Here is a 16,443-nt window from a genome sequence, read left to right as displayed (position 1 = left end):
AAGAGCGAGATACTCAACAGGGTCTGGCAAGTTCCGGCAAGCGGTAGGCCCAGGTGCAGAGACCGCGGGTGTCGCGACCCCTCGTCCCCATGCTGTGCACATGGCCCAGAATCCCGCCCCTGCGGGAAGCGAAAGCGAAAGCGGTGGCGGCGGCGCGGGGACGCCCTCGCTGGGGAGAGTCCTGGGCGGACGGAAGGGGAAAGGAGCCGAGGCAGAGGGAGCGGGTGTCGGAGCTCAGTCCTCAGCACTTCACGGCAAGACCTCCGGAGCTGCAGTCCTCCAGCAGCCGCCAGTGAGTTCTTGCGGATGGGAACTTGGAGTGCTACCAGGATGCATCCCAACCCGCCAGCACCCCGCGTTCATTGCCCCTTGTACCCTTGGAACCTAGTGGTGGGTCGGGGGAGGGTGTAAGGAGTGGGGCAGGGACCGCCAGACTTTTCCGAACTCCGCGCGGGCAGGTGGGGGAAGTGTGGGGCGGGGCGATGGAGGCCGTGGAAGGCCCGGCTCTCCAGCTCCCATGGAAGGGCAGCGCGCCATCTGCCGGGAGAGGGATGTACTGATGAGCACGGGATACCCAGGGGAACTTTCGGGATTGGATCAGCTAAAGTGAGAAGCCGATTCGGCGGAGTGGGAGTGGGGAGCATAGGGAGAAGGATCGGGCTTCCACCTCTATAATTTCTCACCTTCCCTCCCGTAGTCACACCATGCGGCTCCCTGACCTGAGACCCTTGGCCTCCCTGCTACTGACGGACGCGGCTTTACTCTGGCTGCTTCGGGGGACTCTGGGGGCTCTGCTACCCCGAGGGCTTCCAGGCCTGTGGCTGGAGGGGACCCTGCGACTTGGAGGGCTGTGGTGCCTGCTGAAGCTGGGGGGACTGCTGGGATTCGTTGGGACGCTGCTGCCCCCGCTCTGCCTTGGGACTCCCCTGTACCTCTCCCTGAGGGCCCTGATTCCCGGGGCCTTGAGTGCCCCCCCAGTCAGAGTGGCTTCAGCTCCTTGGAGCTGGCTGCTGGTCGGGTGCGGGGCTGCAGCGCTAAGCTGGGCGGTGTGGGCGGTGCTGAGCCCTCCAGGAGCTCCGGAGAGGGAGCAGGGCCCGGAAAACAGCAAAGCCTTGATGTGGCGGTTGCTGAGGCTCTCCAGGCCAGACCTGCCGTTCCTCGCCGCTGCCTTCTTCTTCCTTGTGGTTGCCGTGTTGGGTGAGTCAGAAGTCTTTGGGAATTGGAGGTGGGAAAGGAGCTTGGCATCAGCACATTTGTTTCTCATCCTGCCTGGTCTTTCAGGTGAGACATTAATCCCTTACTATTCTGGTCGAGTGATTGACATCCTGGGAGGTGATTTTGACCCTGAAGCCTTCGTCAGCGCCATCTTTTTCATGTGTCTCTTCTCCGTTGGGAGGTAGGTGATGGGCGATTGGATTATTTGCAAAGACCCAAATCTTTACAGGGGGCACGCACACTTCTAATTCTGTTTTCAGATACTTTTGTGCACAAAACACAAAATATTTAAAACTAAAACATGCATGTATTTATTTATTCACCATTCTATTTCATGTATTCACTCTTTCACGTCATTCTCCATTTTTGCCCACCATATTTAAAGTTTACGTTACATTACTATAGTACAAATACAGTGAATGTGGTACAAAAGGTGTTCATGTATCAAATGAAATATTTCTCAGTGGCTTCTTAACATTTTTATCTCCATGAAATTCCAGTTCTCCTTTGTCTTCTACCTCCCACCTTAAGTTTGTTTCTATCTTCTTGTTAGCGCCCGCGTGTGTCTTCCTTTGACCCTCCCCCCGACTCATCTTGTGACTCTCTGAAGTCGATCCCTGATGCATCTTTTCTCTTTTCCACTTCATTTGCTTTTCCTTCTCTTTTTAGACAGGAATCTGCTGTCAGCTAGCTGACTAAGTAAGGCTTAGACTAGGATGAAGTGAGTGAGGCACCTAGGATGCAAAGTTCAAGGAGTTGCTCACTCTCAGGGTCCTGCCAGTACCTCCCTCTCCTCCCCCTACAACCTGATAGCTCTCCTTTTAGGGTCATACTTCATTCAGAGTATCACAGAAACCAATTCTTCATTATGTCGTCATTTCATTTTTGCTACTTTTTGCTGAAACCAATTACTCAAAAGTTTGTTTTAAAATTAAACTTAAAAAAATAGGTCCTCAATTCTCTTTGTTTCTCTGTAGCATTTGGCACTAGAATAATCTCTTATTGATCTCTTTCTCAAGTTAGCTTTTCTGAATTCCTTTTCTACTTCCCAACCTACTCTCCCTACTCAGGTGAACTTTTTTCTTCTGGACCCTTAAATATGGACTTTTCTCATGACTCAGTTCTTTATCTTTAAGAACATTTTTCCTATTGAGCTCAGTTCATTTCTGTAAGTGACTCCAAGGTCCATATTTCCCTGCCCAGCTCCAGTCTTGTAATCAATCTGCTGCCTTGAGAGTCCCATTGGACAACCCACTCTCATCTCATGCTCCACATACCCAGAGCTCCAAATCCATCACACTCCCTCCTGGTCTTCTTGGAAGTGGTTTCCTCTCTTTATTCCTCTTTGTGAAACCATCAGTATCCTACACTACAAGCATCAGCCTCACCGATGCCTTTCTCATGGTTAAAACTAGCCTCGTCATTTTCTGTTTTCAAAATGTTTCTCCTGGGCTCCTTTCTTTTCATTCTTTTAAAAACAATTTAAAGAAGATTTTATTTACTTATTTTTAGAGAGAGGGGAAGGGACAAGAAAGAGAGGGAGAGAAACAATAATGCGTGGTTGCCTCTTGTGCTCTCCCCACCGGGGACCTGGCCCAGTAACCCAGGAATGTGCCCTGAATGGGAATTGACTGTGACCTTCTGGTTCTCAGGCTGGTACTCAATCCACTGAGCCGTACCAGCCAGGGCCATTCTTTTCTTTTTCATTGTATTTATTGTTGTTCAGCTACAGTTGTCCACCTTTTTCTCTATTGCTCACCCCTACCCGGTCCCCGCCCCACTCCCACAGTCAACTCCCACCTCCCACCCCCCATTGTCCATATCCATGAGTCCTCTCTTCCTGTTCCTTTGCTTGCCGCTTCCCCTTCTTTGTCCCATTATTCCCCTTCCTCCTTCCCTCTGGTCACTGTCAGTTTGTTCTTAATTTCACTGTCTCTTATTCTGTTTTGCTCATTTGCTTGTTTTGTTGATTAGGTTCCACTTATAGGTGGGATCATATGGTGTTTGCCTTTTACCACTTGGCTTGTTTCATTTAGCATAGTGCTCTTCAGGTCCATCCATGCTGTCACGAAGGGTAGGAGCTCCTCCTTTCTTACTGCTGCATAGCTTTCCATTGTGTCAATGTACCATAGTTTTTTTGATCCACTCATTTACTGATGGGCCCTTAGCCTGTTTCCAGCACTTAGCTATTATAAATAATGCTGCTATGAACATTGGGGTGCATAGATTCTTTTGAATTGGTGATTCAGGATTCTTAGGGTATAGTCCCAGCAGTGGGATCATTGGATCGAGAGGCAGTTGCATCTTTAGTTTTTTGAGGAAATTCCATACTGTTTTTCACAGTGGCTGCACCAGTCTGAATTCCCACCAACAGTGTATTAGGGTTCCCTTTTCTCTATAGCCTCACCAGCACTTGTTTGTTGATTTATTAATGATGGCCATTTTGACCAGTGTGAAGAGGTATCTCATGGTGGTTTTAATTTGCATCTCTCTAATGGTTAGTGATGCTAAGCATCTTTTCATATGTCTCTGGACCCTCTGTATGTCCTCCTTAGAGAAGTGTCTGTTCAGGTGCTTTGCCCATTTTTTAATTGGATTGTTTAATTTCGTGGTGTGGGGTTGTGTGAGTTCTTTATACATCTTGGAGATCAAACCCTTGTCCAAGGTATCATCGGCAAATATATTTTCCCATACAGTGGGTACCCTTTCCATTTTGTTGATGTTTTCTTAAGCCGTGCAGAAGCTTTTTAGTTTAATGTATTCTCATTTGTTTAGTCCTTCCTTCCCTTGCCCTAGGGGATGTATTGGTGAAAATATTGCTTTGTGGGATATCTGAAATTTTCTTGCCTATGTTCTCCTGTAGGACTTTTATGGTGTCATGACTTATACTTAAGTCTTTTCTCCATTTTAAATTTATTTTGTTGTATGGTATAAGTTGGTAGTTTAGTTTCATTTTTTGCATGTACTTGTCCAAATCTCTTAACATCATTTATTGAAGAGGCTCTTTTTACTTCATTTTATGTTCCTGCCCCCTTTGTTAAATATTAAGTGACCATATTGACATGGCTTTATTTCTAGTCTCTCTATTCTGTTCCATTGGTCTATGTGTCTGTCCTTATGCCACTACCAGACTATTTTGATTACAGTGTCCTTGTAATATAGTTTGATATCAGGTATTGTGTTCTCTCCTACTTTGTTCTTCTTTCTGAGAATTGCTGAGGCTATTCAGAATCATTTATAGTTGCATATAAGTTTTTGAAATATTTGTTCTATATCTATGATGCATGTCATTAGTATTTTGATAGAGATTGCATTGAATTTATAGATTGCTTTGGGTAGTATGGAAATTTTAATGCTGTTAATTCTTTCAGTCCCTGAATATGTTATATGCTTCCATTTATTTGTGTCTTCCTTAATTTCTTTCTTCAGTGTTGTGTAGTTTTCTGAGTATAGGCCTTTTACCTCCTTGGTTAAGTTCATTCCTAAGTGTGTTTTATTTTTCTTGTTGCTGTGGTAAATGGAATTTTTTCCCCTAATATCTGTTTCTAATGTTTCAGCGTTGGTGTACAAAAATGCCTTCGATTTTTGAATTTTGACTTTGTATTCCACCGTTTTGCCAAATTCATTTATTAAGTCAAGTAGTTTTTTTTGGTGGAGTCTATAGGGTTTTCTATGTACACTATCATGGCATCTGCAAACAGTGACAGCTTTACTTCCTCCTTTCCAAATTGGATGCCTTTCATTTCTTTTTCTTGTCTGATCACTGTGGCTAGAACTTCCAATACTACATTGAATGGAAGTGGTGAAAGCATACACTCTTGTCTTATGCCTGACTTATGGGGAAAACTTTTAAATTTTGACTCTTGAGTATGATATTGGTTATAGGTTTCTGATATATGGCCTTTATTATGTGAGGAATGCTCTCTCTGTTCCCACTTTGTTGAGTGTTTTTGTCATAAATGGGTGTTGTACCTTATCAAATATTTTTTCAGCATCTGTTGATATGATCACGTGGTTTTTGTCTCTTGTATTGTTTATGTGATGTAGTACATTTATTGATTTGTGAATATCGTACCATCCTTGCATCCCTGGATGAATCCCACTAATCATGGTGTATGATTTTTTTAATGTATTGCTGGATTTGGTTTGCTAATATTTGTCGAGGATTTTATCATCTATTTTCTTCAGTGATGTTGGCCTGTAGTTTTCTTTCTTTGTTGTGTCCTCTCTCTTCATTCTCTTTGTGATCACCAAAGTCCATACCATCATTTTATCTCCTTACAGCCTTCTAAACATAGTAACTAGATTTGTATAAGAAACCCATATTTTATAAAATATTTGCTTCCATGTTTTCACACTTTTCCTTCACATTTTATTGTAAAAATCTGGTTGGTCTAAGAGGAGTTGTCCAGCTCCAGGGACTGTAGTAATGGGGAACAGTGATGGAGGAATAGCTGGGGGAGACCTTGTCAGCCACAGCCTGTTTCTATTTACAATGTCTTTTCACTTCTATTGTATTTTTGCCTTGTGTCTAGCACAGAGTGAACTCCATAAGTACTGGTGAATTTGTATGGGTTAGGGGTTAGGATTTTGTAACATTTCTCATGTTCATCATGTCCTTTTTTCTTCCTTTGTTTATTTCTGCCCCTCTTGCCACCCTCTCTCTGCTGTTTCTCGCCTTCTTCTCATGGTATACTTCCCCCGACTTTGCATTTATTTTCATTCTGTGCTTTCCCTTCTGTTTCCCTCACTTATTCCCTCCCTCTCTGTTCTATGTCCCCTTCATTCTCCTGTCCCCTCCCTACTCTGCAGCTCACTATCCGCAGGTTGCCGAGGAGGCTGCTTCGTCCTCACCATGTCCAGAGTCAACTTGCGGATCCGAGAGCAGCTTTTCTCCTCCCTTCTGCGCCAGGACCTCGGTTTCTTCCAGGAGACCAAGACAGGTGGGACCTGGAGTCCAGGTGTGGGGTTCCCCTGCATCCACACACAGCCTGTCCCTTCACCTGCACCTGTCTCTCTGCAAGTGAGGGAGGCTGCTCAGAGGAGGGGGCCGTGTCAAAGGGGAGGGTCTGGAGGGAATTTCTGAGGGTTTAATTGCACAGGGCTTCCCTGTCTGCTATGTCTTGCCCAGGGGAGTTGAATTCACGACTGAACTCCGATACCAAACTGATGAGCTCCTGGCTTCCTCTTAATGCCAATGTGCTCCTGCGAAGCCTGGTGAAAGTGGTGGGACTGTACGGCTTCATGTTCAAACTGTCGCCTCGACTCACCCTCCTGTCTCTGCTCGATGTGCCTCTCACGATAGCGGCTGAAAAGGTGTACAATGTCCGTCATCAGGTATATATGGCTGTTAGGGAGCCTCCAGAGAAGAATTGGTCCTGGATATCTTCTCTTCTCAGCCCTTAGAGCAGCAGTTCTGACAGGCTTCAGAAGGTCCATGACCCCTGGGGCTGTATGCAAGTGTGTGTGTGTGTTTGAGAGAGAGGAAAGGAAGGAGGGAAGACACGTTTTTCTGGGGAGAGGATAATTGTCATCAGATTCTCAAATGAGTTTGTACATACCTTCCCCACAAAAGCTTAAAAATGCCTCTTAGAGGGGTTTTAGGTAGAGTTTTCCCCTTTATAATCAGCAGGAGTGAAGAGAAAGTAGAACATGAAGGGCCTGAATCTGAATGTTAACTCCACCTTCTCTCTCTTTTTTAAAAAAATTGAGGTAAAATAGGCATAATGTAAAATTTACCATTGTAAACTATTTTTAAATGTGCCATTTCAGTGGCATTAAATACACTCACATTGTTGCCCGGTCACCATCCATTTGCAGAACTCTGTTCATCTTCCCACAAGGAAACTCGGTGCCCATTAAACAACCACTCCCCATTCCCTGTGGGCCAGCCCCGGGCAACCACCACTCTACTTTCTGTCTCTATGAATTTGATGACTTAGGTATCTTATAAATGGGTTCATACATCTTTGTCTTTTTGTGACTGACATTTTATTTAGCATAGTGTCTTTGAGGTTCATCTATGCAGTCGCATGTGTTAGAGTTTTTTTTCTTTTTTTAAGGCCGAATAATATTCTGTAGATGCAGACAGAACGTTTTGTTTACCCAGCCATCTGTTGATGTGCACTTGGGTTGCCCCCACCTTTTGGCTGTTGTGAATAATATTACTATGACCATAAACACAAAAATATCTGTTGGCATCCCTGCTTTCAATTCTTTTGGGCACATACCCAGAAGTAGGATCGCTGGATTGCATGGTAACTTTATTTTTAATGTTTGGAGAGCCGCTGTGCAGTTTTCCATGGCAGCTGCACCATTTTATGTCCCCACCAGCAATGCACAGGGTTTGGTTCAATTTTTCCACATCCTTCTCCGACACTTACCTTCTGTGTTTTTTTTTATTACATTTTTTGTACTTATTTGTTTTTAACTGGAAGTTTGTACCTTTTGACCACCATCATCCAATTTTTCTGTCGTCCACACTTGCCTTTGGTAACCACGAGTCTGATCTCTTTTTCTTTCAATTTGTTGAAATATTTTTTTAGATTCCACTAATAAATGAGCTCACATAGTTTATGTCTTTATCTGACTTATCTCACTGAGCATAATGCCATCAAATTCCATGTTGTTGCAATGTTGTTGCAAAAGGCAGGATTTCCATTTTTAATGGCCTAATAATGTATATGTCACTTAAAATAACCATTCTAATGATTGTGAGGTGATACCTCATTGTGGTTTTGATTCGCATTTCCCTAGTGATGAGTGATGCTGAGCATCTTTTCAAATGCTTATTGGCCATTTTTATATCTTTTTGGGAGAAATGTCTATTCAGACCTGTTGTTCATTTTTAAATTGGGTTGTTTTTCAGTTGTTGAGTTGTTCTTTATATATCTTGTGTATTATCCCCTTATCAGCTATAAGCAAATGTTTTCCTGTTCCGTGGATTTCCTTTTCACTCTGTTGATAGAGTCCTTTGATGCACAGAAGTTTTTAATTTTGATGAAGTCTAATTTATTTCTTTTTATTTTGTTACCTGTGCTTTTAGTGTCATATTCAAGAAACATTTGCCAAATCAAGTGTCATGAAGCTTTCCTTGTGTTTTCCTCGAAGAGTTTTATAGTTTTAGTTTTCAGGTCTAGGTCTTTGGTCTGTTTTAAATTACATCTCCACCTTCTGTTAATCAGCTGTGGCTCCTTGGGGGACTGCTCTGTTCATTCAGACACGGGTGGTGTGAATTAGCTTTAATGAAGGTAAAAAAAAAATAGTGTGCGTCTCCTACATTAACTAGCATTGAGAGCCCAGTGAGAGTTTGTTCCCTCCCTCCTTCACTCTCCTTATTCCTTCCAAAAATAAATGTAAGGAAGAGGGAAAGAAGACAGTTTGCTCTTCTTAGGTAGATTGGGGAGCATCCAGGGTCTGGAATGGGACGTAAGGTTTGCTGCCTTCTGCCGAGTGAACCGGGTACATCTTCTGTCCCACTTTTCCAGGAGGTGCTTCTGAAGATCCAGGACGCGGTGGCGAAGGCAGGGCAGGTGGTGCGGGAGGCAGTTGGAGGGTTGCAGACCGTGCGCAGTTTTGGGGCTGAGAAGCAGGAATTGTGTCGCTATGAGGAGGCCCTTGAAAGATGCCGGCAACTGTGGTGGCGACGAGACCTGGAACGAGCCCTTTACCTGCTCTTACGGAGGGTGAGAAGGCTGAGTGGCTGGGGGTGGGGGCAGGGGAGGGCCCAGGAGGAGGGCAGGGCCAGGAAGTGGGGAAAGCCTGGCAAACCTCCATTGAGTCCCAGGTTTCTGCTGCTCAGCCTGGTGAGAGCAGGGAGGGAAGGAATTGGGAGGAATCTTTCTCAGTCCCTCCTTTCTCGTCCTTTCCAGATGCTGCAGTTGGGGACGCAGGTGCTGATGCTGCGCTATGGGCTGCAGCAGATCCTGGCCCGGCACCTTACCCAGGGCGGCCTGCTCTCCTTTCTGCTCTTCCAGGAGCACGGAGCTGGTTATGTGCGGGTGAGTTGGGAATCCGCGCATGCTCTCTTTGTCCCTGTTTTTCTCTCTGGCCTCTGGGCCTTGGGCTTTATTGATTTCATTTAAAAATATAAAACAAACCCCAGCTGGTGTGGATCAGTGGGTAGGGCAGCCTCTCTTAAACCAAAATGTTACAGGCTTATTCCTAGTCAGGGCACATGCGTGGGATGCAGGCCAGGTCCCATCCTCTGTTGCCGGCTGGGGGCTTGCAGGAGGCAGCCTGTGGACAGCTTGATGGTGTTTTTCTCACACTCAGATGTTTCTTTTCCTCTTTCTCTCTCCCTTCCCCTCTCTCTAAAAACAAGGAAATAAAATCTTTAAAAAATGCAAAATGCCAGCTGTGTTGTGAAGAGTTTAAAACATGCAAAAAAAAAAAAAAAAAAAGAGACAAACTATAATGAACCTGCATGTACCTGCTTTGATAATTACCAATTCATAGCCAATCTGGTTTCATTGGTACCCTCACCATCTTCTCTCCCACCCATATTATTTTGAAGAAAATACAAGGTATAATTCCACCTGTAAATACTGTATTTAAAAAATGTAAGCATTAAAAATATAACCACGAAGCAATTATCACACCTGAAAAGTTAACAAGTTTCTAAAATTCATCAAATATAGTCAGGGTCAAATTTCCACTTGTCTCATACATGCAATACGTGTATGTACTGCATTTATCTCTCTCTTGTGTGTGTCTATCTGGTGGCATCAGCCATGGTGCCCAATGAACTTACTAAGATCCATGAACTTACTAAGGCTGCAAAAATGGCTGCACCCTACCAACCCTCATCTACTGCTTGGTTATCCAGTCATGCAGTTGGACTAGGAAAGGCAGAATGAGCATTCAGCTGTTCCTCTATATTTACCAGGTTTCAAACTAGTTACATTTGTTAAATATCTCTTGTGTGTGGAGAACTGTGGGAGGCACCTGCCTTTAAGGGTTTCCCCATCTCCTCAGGCAGGCTGGGCCTGTGCAAAAGGAGTACAGAACAGTGACTGAGAAGGTCGGGGTAGAAGTCATGCTGTGGGGGGGGGGTGTGGACAGCTCATCTTTCACAGTGCAGTTGGGATGGGGTGTCAGGGTGTTGGTGCTGCTTTTAAATGTCATCCAAATCGCACATGTGAGAGTGGGGAGTCTTTCTGGATGAGGGGAAGTGTGGCTGGGGTGAGGTGTGGCTGACACGTGTGAGCAGTGGGGAAGTTGGTTTCTGCTGGAGCTACATTGGGTTAGTCGACCCTCCACTCTGTTTTCCAGACCCTGGTGTACATGTGTGGGGACATGCTGAGCAATGTGGGGGCTGCCGAGAAGGTTTTCCGCTACTTGGACCGGCAGCCAAATGTGCCTCCACCGGGGACTCTGGAACCTCCCACTGTGCAGGGGCTGGTGGAATTCCAGGATGTTTCCTTCGCCTATCCCAACCGCCCTGACCAGCCTGTGCTCAAGGTGCCCGGAAGAGGCCAGGGGAAGAAACAGAAGTCCTCACTCCCTGCTGCTTAAGTGTGACCAGGCATCAGATCCTGCAGATCAGTTGCTTCTGAGAAGCTGATGTTACCTCTGATAGGAAGAGAAGGGGAGGGGGCCTGAGGGAGGAGAGGCAGTCCCCTTACTCTTTCCTGGCTTTTCTAGGGGCTGACGTTCACCCTGCGTCCTGGTGAGGTGACGGCACTGGTGGGGCCCAATGGGTCTGGGAAGAGCACAGTGGCCGCCCTGCTGCAGAACCTGTACCAGCCCACTGAGGGGAAGCTGCTGCTGGATGGGAAGCCCCTGCCCCAATATGAACACCACTACCTGCACCGACAGGTGAGTGGTGAGGAAGAAGGATAGGAGAGAGGAGGGAAGAAGCAAGTGCAGAGCATGGGAAATCCGTGGGGGGAAACTGAGGAGGTAGGGGAAGAGGTAGGGAAGGAGGCAAAGAGGATCTTGCTGAGGGGGTTCACATACCATCCCCTGCTCCCATTCCCTGCACAGGTGGCTTTGGTTGGGCAGGAGCCTGTGCTGTTCTCGGGTTCTGTGAGGGACAACATTGCTTATGGGCTGAAGGGCTGCAGTGACGAGCAGGTGATGGCAGCTGCCCGGGCAGCCCAAGCAGATGAGTTCATTAACGAGATGGAGCATGGGCTACATACAGGTACCTCTGTCAAAGCAGAAACGAGCTTATTCCTGGATGAGGGTTGTGTCCCTGTACCTCCATGTGTGCTGTTCCCTCACCCTTTCCTCGGCTCCCACTGCCTCCCTCCCCTACACCAGGAGATCTACAGGGGCCACCAGCAGGTGCAACCCCATTCCTACATTACCCAGGGCCATCCTATTTGTGCCAGTGGAAATACTGTCTTCCCTTGTCCCTGCTTGTGTGGAGGGTGTCATCATGGTTCCTTGTGTCTGAGAAAGGGTGTTTGCCTGTTCCCTCAGATGTAGGGGAGAAGGGGAACCTGCTGGCTGTGGGACAGAAACAGCGTCTGGCCATTGCCCGGGCCCTTGTGCGGGACCCACGTGTCCTCATCCTGGACGAAGCCACCAGTGCCCTGGACGTCCAGTGTGAGCGGGCTGTGAGTACTGACCGGGGCAGGGGACAGTGGGGTCTGGCCCGTCACATTTGAAGGACTAGCCTCTGCAGAACCAGGCAGCGGGGCACAAGTGGCCACTGGCGGAAAGAGTATCTGCCTTTTTGGTGGTGGGAAGTGGAATGGAGAACGTGGTGCTGTGGGGACAGTCCCACGTGGGCATCCCTGCCTTTAGCATCCGCCAGCAGCCACTGTGCAGTGGGGGAAGGGCAGTGCAGCCCTTCATCTTCCCCTCTCTCCTACCTTCTCTTGTTTCACACCTTCTGAACCCTAAACAAGAGGATGGGCCAGTGCGGGTGTGGTGTCCATCCTGTTCTCTCTTCCTGAGGTGTCATAGCCCTCCCCCTTCCCTCTTCAGCTGCAGGACTGGCAATCCCGCGGGGACCGGACGGTGCTGGTGATTGCGCATAGGCTGCAGACCGTCCAGAGTGCCGACCAGGTCCTGGTGCTCAGTCAGGGACAGCTGCTGGAGCGCGCCCAGCTCATGGAGGGACAGGACCTCTATTCCCGCCTGGCGCAGCAGCAGCTGGAGGACTGAGGCCCTGGATACTGGCCCTTCTGGCCATTTTCCTGATCTAGCAGCTCCACTTTGAGCCTCCCTGGGGCTGTGCCTCTTGGTACTTGGTTGTTCTGTGATGGAGATTGGGACCACGTGTGCCTTTGTTCACAGGGAGAGGGGGTTGCTGTCTGTGTCCAAGGACCTTACTTCCTTGGTGAACAGAGCTGTGCCTGGTGCTGAGTAGTGCACTGTGCGTAATAAATGTACTTTAAAACACTTTTGCTTATTACCCGTATTTTTCTGACTATAAGATGCATCTTTCCCCCCTAATTTGGGAGGAAAGGGGGTGCAACTTATAGTCTGAATGTAGCTTACCTGGCTTGCTGTGAAATATTATGTTATTTATGTTATTAAATGTTTTACCACATTTTTTGCTTCAAAGTTTTTTTTTCCTATTTTCCTCCTCTAAAACTTAGGTGTGTCTTATGGTCTGAAAAACATGGTATATAAATAGCACACATTCATATAGAGAAGTAAATTTAAGGATAAATTTAAGACTCTCCTATTAGTCTTTTATCTGTTCTCTGAGTACATGTGAGCCAGTTTGACATGAATATTGATGAGGTTGCCTTTCTGTACCCTTCCCCATTTCTGCCAGTGTCTGATACTTGGGAGCTAGGGTGTAGAAGGGCAAAATATAGTTTCATAATTAAGTGTTAATAAAAGTTGGTAATAGGCCCTGGCCGGGTATCTCCATTGGTTAGAGAGTCTTACTGATATACCAAAGTTTTGGGTTTGATCCCCGGTCAGGGCACATACAAGAATTAGCCAACAAATGCATAAATAAGTGGAACAACAAATTGATGTTTCTCCCTATCTCTCTCCCTCTTCCTAAAAAAAACCCCAAAAAACAAATAAAATTAAAAAAGTGATAATAGCTCCTGTTTATAGAGTTAACTTGAGTGAGAACTGTGCTAAGCATTTTTAGTGTATTACCATTTTGTGTCCTTATTCTTAATCCTATGAAGTTATTATTATCCCCATTATGTAGATGAGGAAGCTGAGTCTCAAAGAGATTAAATAACTTCCCCAGGCTTACACAGTGGTAGAGCTGGAGTTTGAATCCAGGCCTGACCTCAGAGTCCACACTAGGCCATCTATCACAATAAACTTTATATCTACTATCTGGCACAGGGTTCAGTGCATAGTAGACAGTAATAAATGTCTGTTGGGTAAATGAATAAATCTCATTCCTTCATTGTCCTCATTACCAGTCTTCCTTTCAAGTACCAACCAATGAACATCCAAAACTGTACACCTAACTGGTTACTGGGTGGACTTACCATTAAAGATTCCTGTTCTAGGAACAGAAACTTCACGTTCCCAGAAATAGCAGGTACTTTCCAGCGCTAGCAATGAACTAGCCAGGGCCTCTGCTGCGTGGGAGGGATTTTGTTCTGCCTGGCAACCCCAGGCAGCAGGATCAGAAGCTCCTAACCCACAGAAGGCTTTGCTTCATCCTGCTCGCACCCTGCAGCTCCACATCTGTCCCAAATGTCGCAAAGGTGAAATACACCTCTGGAGGGGGGAAGGCTTGCCTGGCTCTTCCCCCTCCCACCAACTGTCCTTCCTGTGTTTATACGATGGGAATTATGATTCCTGTGTCTCCCAACCATGGAAACTATGTAGCCCTCGTGGAAAATGATATTAAAATTCTGTGACATCCTCAGCACATTTACACCCCCAGACTCATAATCCTTTCATCGGAAGGCCTCATAAAAAAAAAAAAAAGCGAGCAGTCAAATCTTACATTATAGAAAAGGGAAGTGGCCTGAAATGACACAGCGAATTGTCTGTGTCAGAGCTGGGAGGAAAAGTTGGGCATCCATTGGCATTACAGGTAGCCGCAGCAGACCTTGGGATCTTAAAGTGTCCCCGAAATCTGTCATCTCAGGAGAAACTGCCAGGTACACATGTCAGGGACACAGGAAAATGTCTCCTGACAATCAAGGTGGTCATCCTGGACAGACAAACCCTACAGGTGTGGTCTGTCTGTAACCACAGGTGTTGGTGATGCTGTTGCCCCAGAGTTCTAGTTCTTTTCAGTCACCCCTCCTATCCTCCTGTCCCCGTAACACTGTTGGATTTCCTCTTACTCTTGCCACTGACATTCGGTATCTTCCCCACTCAGTCATGTTTTGTTTTTGTTCCAAAGGAAAACATGAATGGAAAGGGGGAGTCTTAAGAAACTCATTTCTTTGGAGCCCCAAACACCCCCACCTCATCTGCTCTGCTCGGTCTTGAATTTCAAGTCCTTTGTGTCCTAGCCGAGTGGGGCAGCCACCAAACGGCAGGGGTGAATCAAGAAGAGGAAGAGTGGAGTTGTCAGAATTTTCGGGGGAAGAAGGGACTTAGGGAACAAGGAAAACAAGTATCTACCCTTTTGGGTGCTCAGTGAGTGAAAGGAACACCCATTTATTTGAGTCTGATGCCATCTAGTGGTTCTAGGAAATCCTGGGTTTTCTATCTAGAGTCTTAATGGACTCGTGAACTTTAATAATTCAATAACAATAACAATTGTTTATTGAGTCCTTCCTGTGTACTACTGCTGTGCTAAGTGCCTGGATATATCTTCTCATTTTATCTTCAAGATAATTCTATGTGGCAGGTATTGCTGTTCCCAGTTCTGGGAATGAGAAAAATGGAGATTTTGAAATGTTACTAACTTGCCTGGGTCACAGACTAGGAAAAAGTGACTTCTGCCCAACTTTACAACAAAACTCTTCAAAACAGTTGCCTATACTTTCTGGATCACTTACCCTTCTATTGTTTTCTTTTTTAAAAGAAGCTGTTTATTTGAGTAGGCAATATACTAATGTGGTTTAAAATTTAAGACACAAAAGGGTATAGAGGAGAGCCTCACTCCCATCCTTCCCCACAGTGCGCTAACGCCCCTGGTAGGTGATCCATGCCTGGAGCTTTATGTTACCCTTCCAGAGAAATTAATGTATATTTAATCATATATGTGTGTATACACTTGCTTTCTATTTTTACATGTAGCAACTCCCTAAATTCCTTGTTTTGAGCTTAACTTTTTAGATTTCAGAAATACATGGTTTTAAAAAAAATAGTAGTACTGTATTTCATTTAACCTGTCTCTTGCTATTGATGAATAGTTAGGCTATTGGATGTTTTTCACTCTTATAAGTAATGTCTTGCATAGACTTCGTAAAACACAAAGAAATTGCAAGATGTGCAAGAAATTCACAACAATAAAACCCTGATGGGGAAGTTGCTGAGTCCAGGTGTACTATATATATACATTTTTAAAGATTTTATTTATTTTTAGACAGAGAGGAAGGGAGGGAGAAAGAGAGGGAGAGAAGCATCAATGTGTGGTTGCTTCTAATGTGCCCCCTACTAGGGACCTGGCCTACAACCCAGGCATGTGTTCTGACTGGGAATTGAACCAGCAACCCTTTAGTTTGCAGGCTGGTGCTCAATCCACTGAGACACACCAGCTAAGGCCAAGTGTACTATATTAGCAATATTGACAGATATTGCAGAATTGCCTTCCTAGAGATTGTACTACTACATAGTTCCATCAGCAATATGAGGTTTTCTGTTTCTCCACATTCTCGCCAACACAGTTTTGTTAACTTTTTAGATTTTTCCAGTCTTATGGATAAAAGGTAGTTGTCATTGATTTTCTTTTATTACCAATTAAGAACTTGGAAGAAAAAATTAAGCTCCAAGCAGCAAAGCTGAGAAACACACACAGACACAACAACAAACAGCAGCAATGACTAGCCTGTCTGACATATTGGCAAATTAAACTGGAAAATGACAAATGACTGTGACTATAAAAATCACTAGCAGTAATGACTATTACATTTAAGAACAAGAGGGACAAATCACAAATAACATGAGAATGGGGCAGTAAAGTAAAAGTGTTATAAAATTTTTGTCTTGGTTGGAAGGAGGGTAGAGGTATCGATGAACTTCAATTGTTAGTCAATTGTTGCCAAGTTGTCATGTTAAAAGTGCAGGGGTAACTCTTAACTAATTGGATTTAAAACTCCTAAGCCAGTAGGAGGACATTAGAGATTACTTAAAAATTTAATCAATTTAACATAAAACATGAAAGAA

At 45.3% G+C, this 16,443-nt stretch overlaps 1 protein-coding gene across 2 annotated transcripts; it reads left to right on the top strand.

The window, feature by feature from the left end:
* Positions 1-133: 133 nt before the first annotated feature.
* TAP2 (transporter 2, ATP binding cassette subfamily B member) lies at positions 134-12,570 on the top strand. 2 transcript variants are annotated; one of them, XM_028510015.2, is made up of 12 exons: positions 134-292; positions 698-1,197; positions 1,282-1,396; positions 6,028-6,158; positions 6,347-6,552; positions 8,703-8,900; positions 9,087-9,215; positions 10,489-10,677; positions 10,861-11,034; positions 11,203-11,362; positions 11,644-11,780; positions 12,154-12,570. In XM_028510015.2, exons 2-12 carry the CDS (start codon positions 705-707, stop codon positions 12,331-12,333), a joined length of 2,112 nt encoding a protein of 703 aa, XP_028365816.1. In that variant the 5' UTR covers positions 134-292; positions 698-704; the 3' UTR covers positions 12,334-12,570. The 2 variants fall into 2 exon arrangements, with proteins under 2 accessions (XP_028365816.1, XP_028365815.1); XM_028510014.2 differs by lacking the exon at positions 134-292 and adding an exon at positions 522-606.
* Positions 12,571-16,443: the final 3,873 nt, after the last annotated feature.

Source organism: Phyllostomus discolor, chromosome 4 (genome assembly GCF_004126475.2).
Source record: "Phyllostomus discolor isolate MPI-MPIP mPhyDis1 chromosome 4, mPhyDis1.pri.v3, whole genome shotgun sequence".
Taxonomy (NCBI): Eukaryota; Metazoa; Chordata; class Mammalia; order Chiroptera; family Phyllostomidae; genus Phyllostomus; species Phyllostomus discolor.
This window is presented reverse-complemented; position numbering and strand designations above follow the sequence as displayed.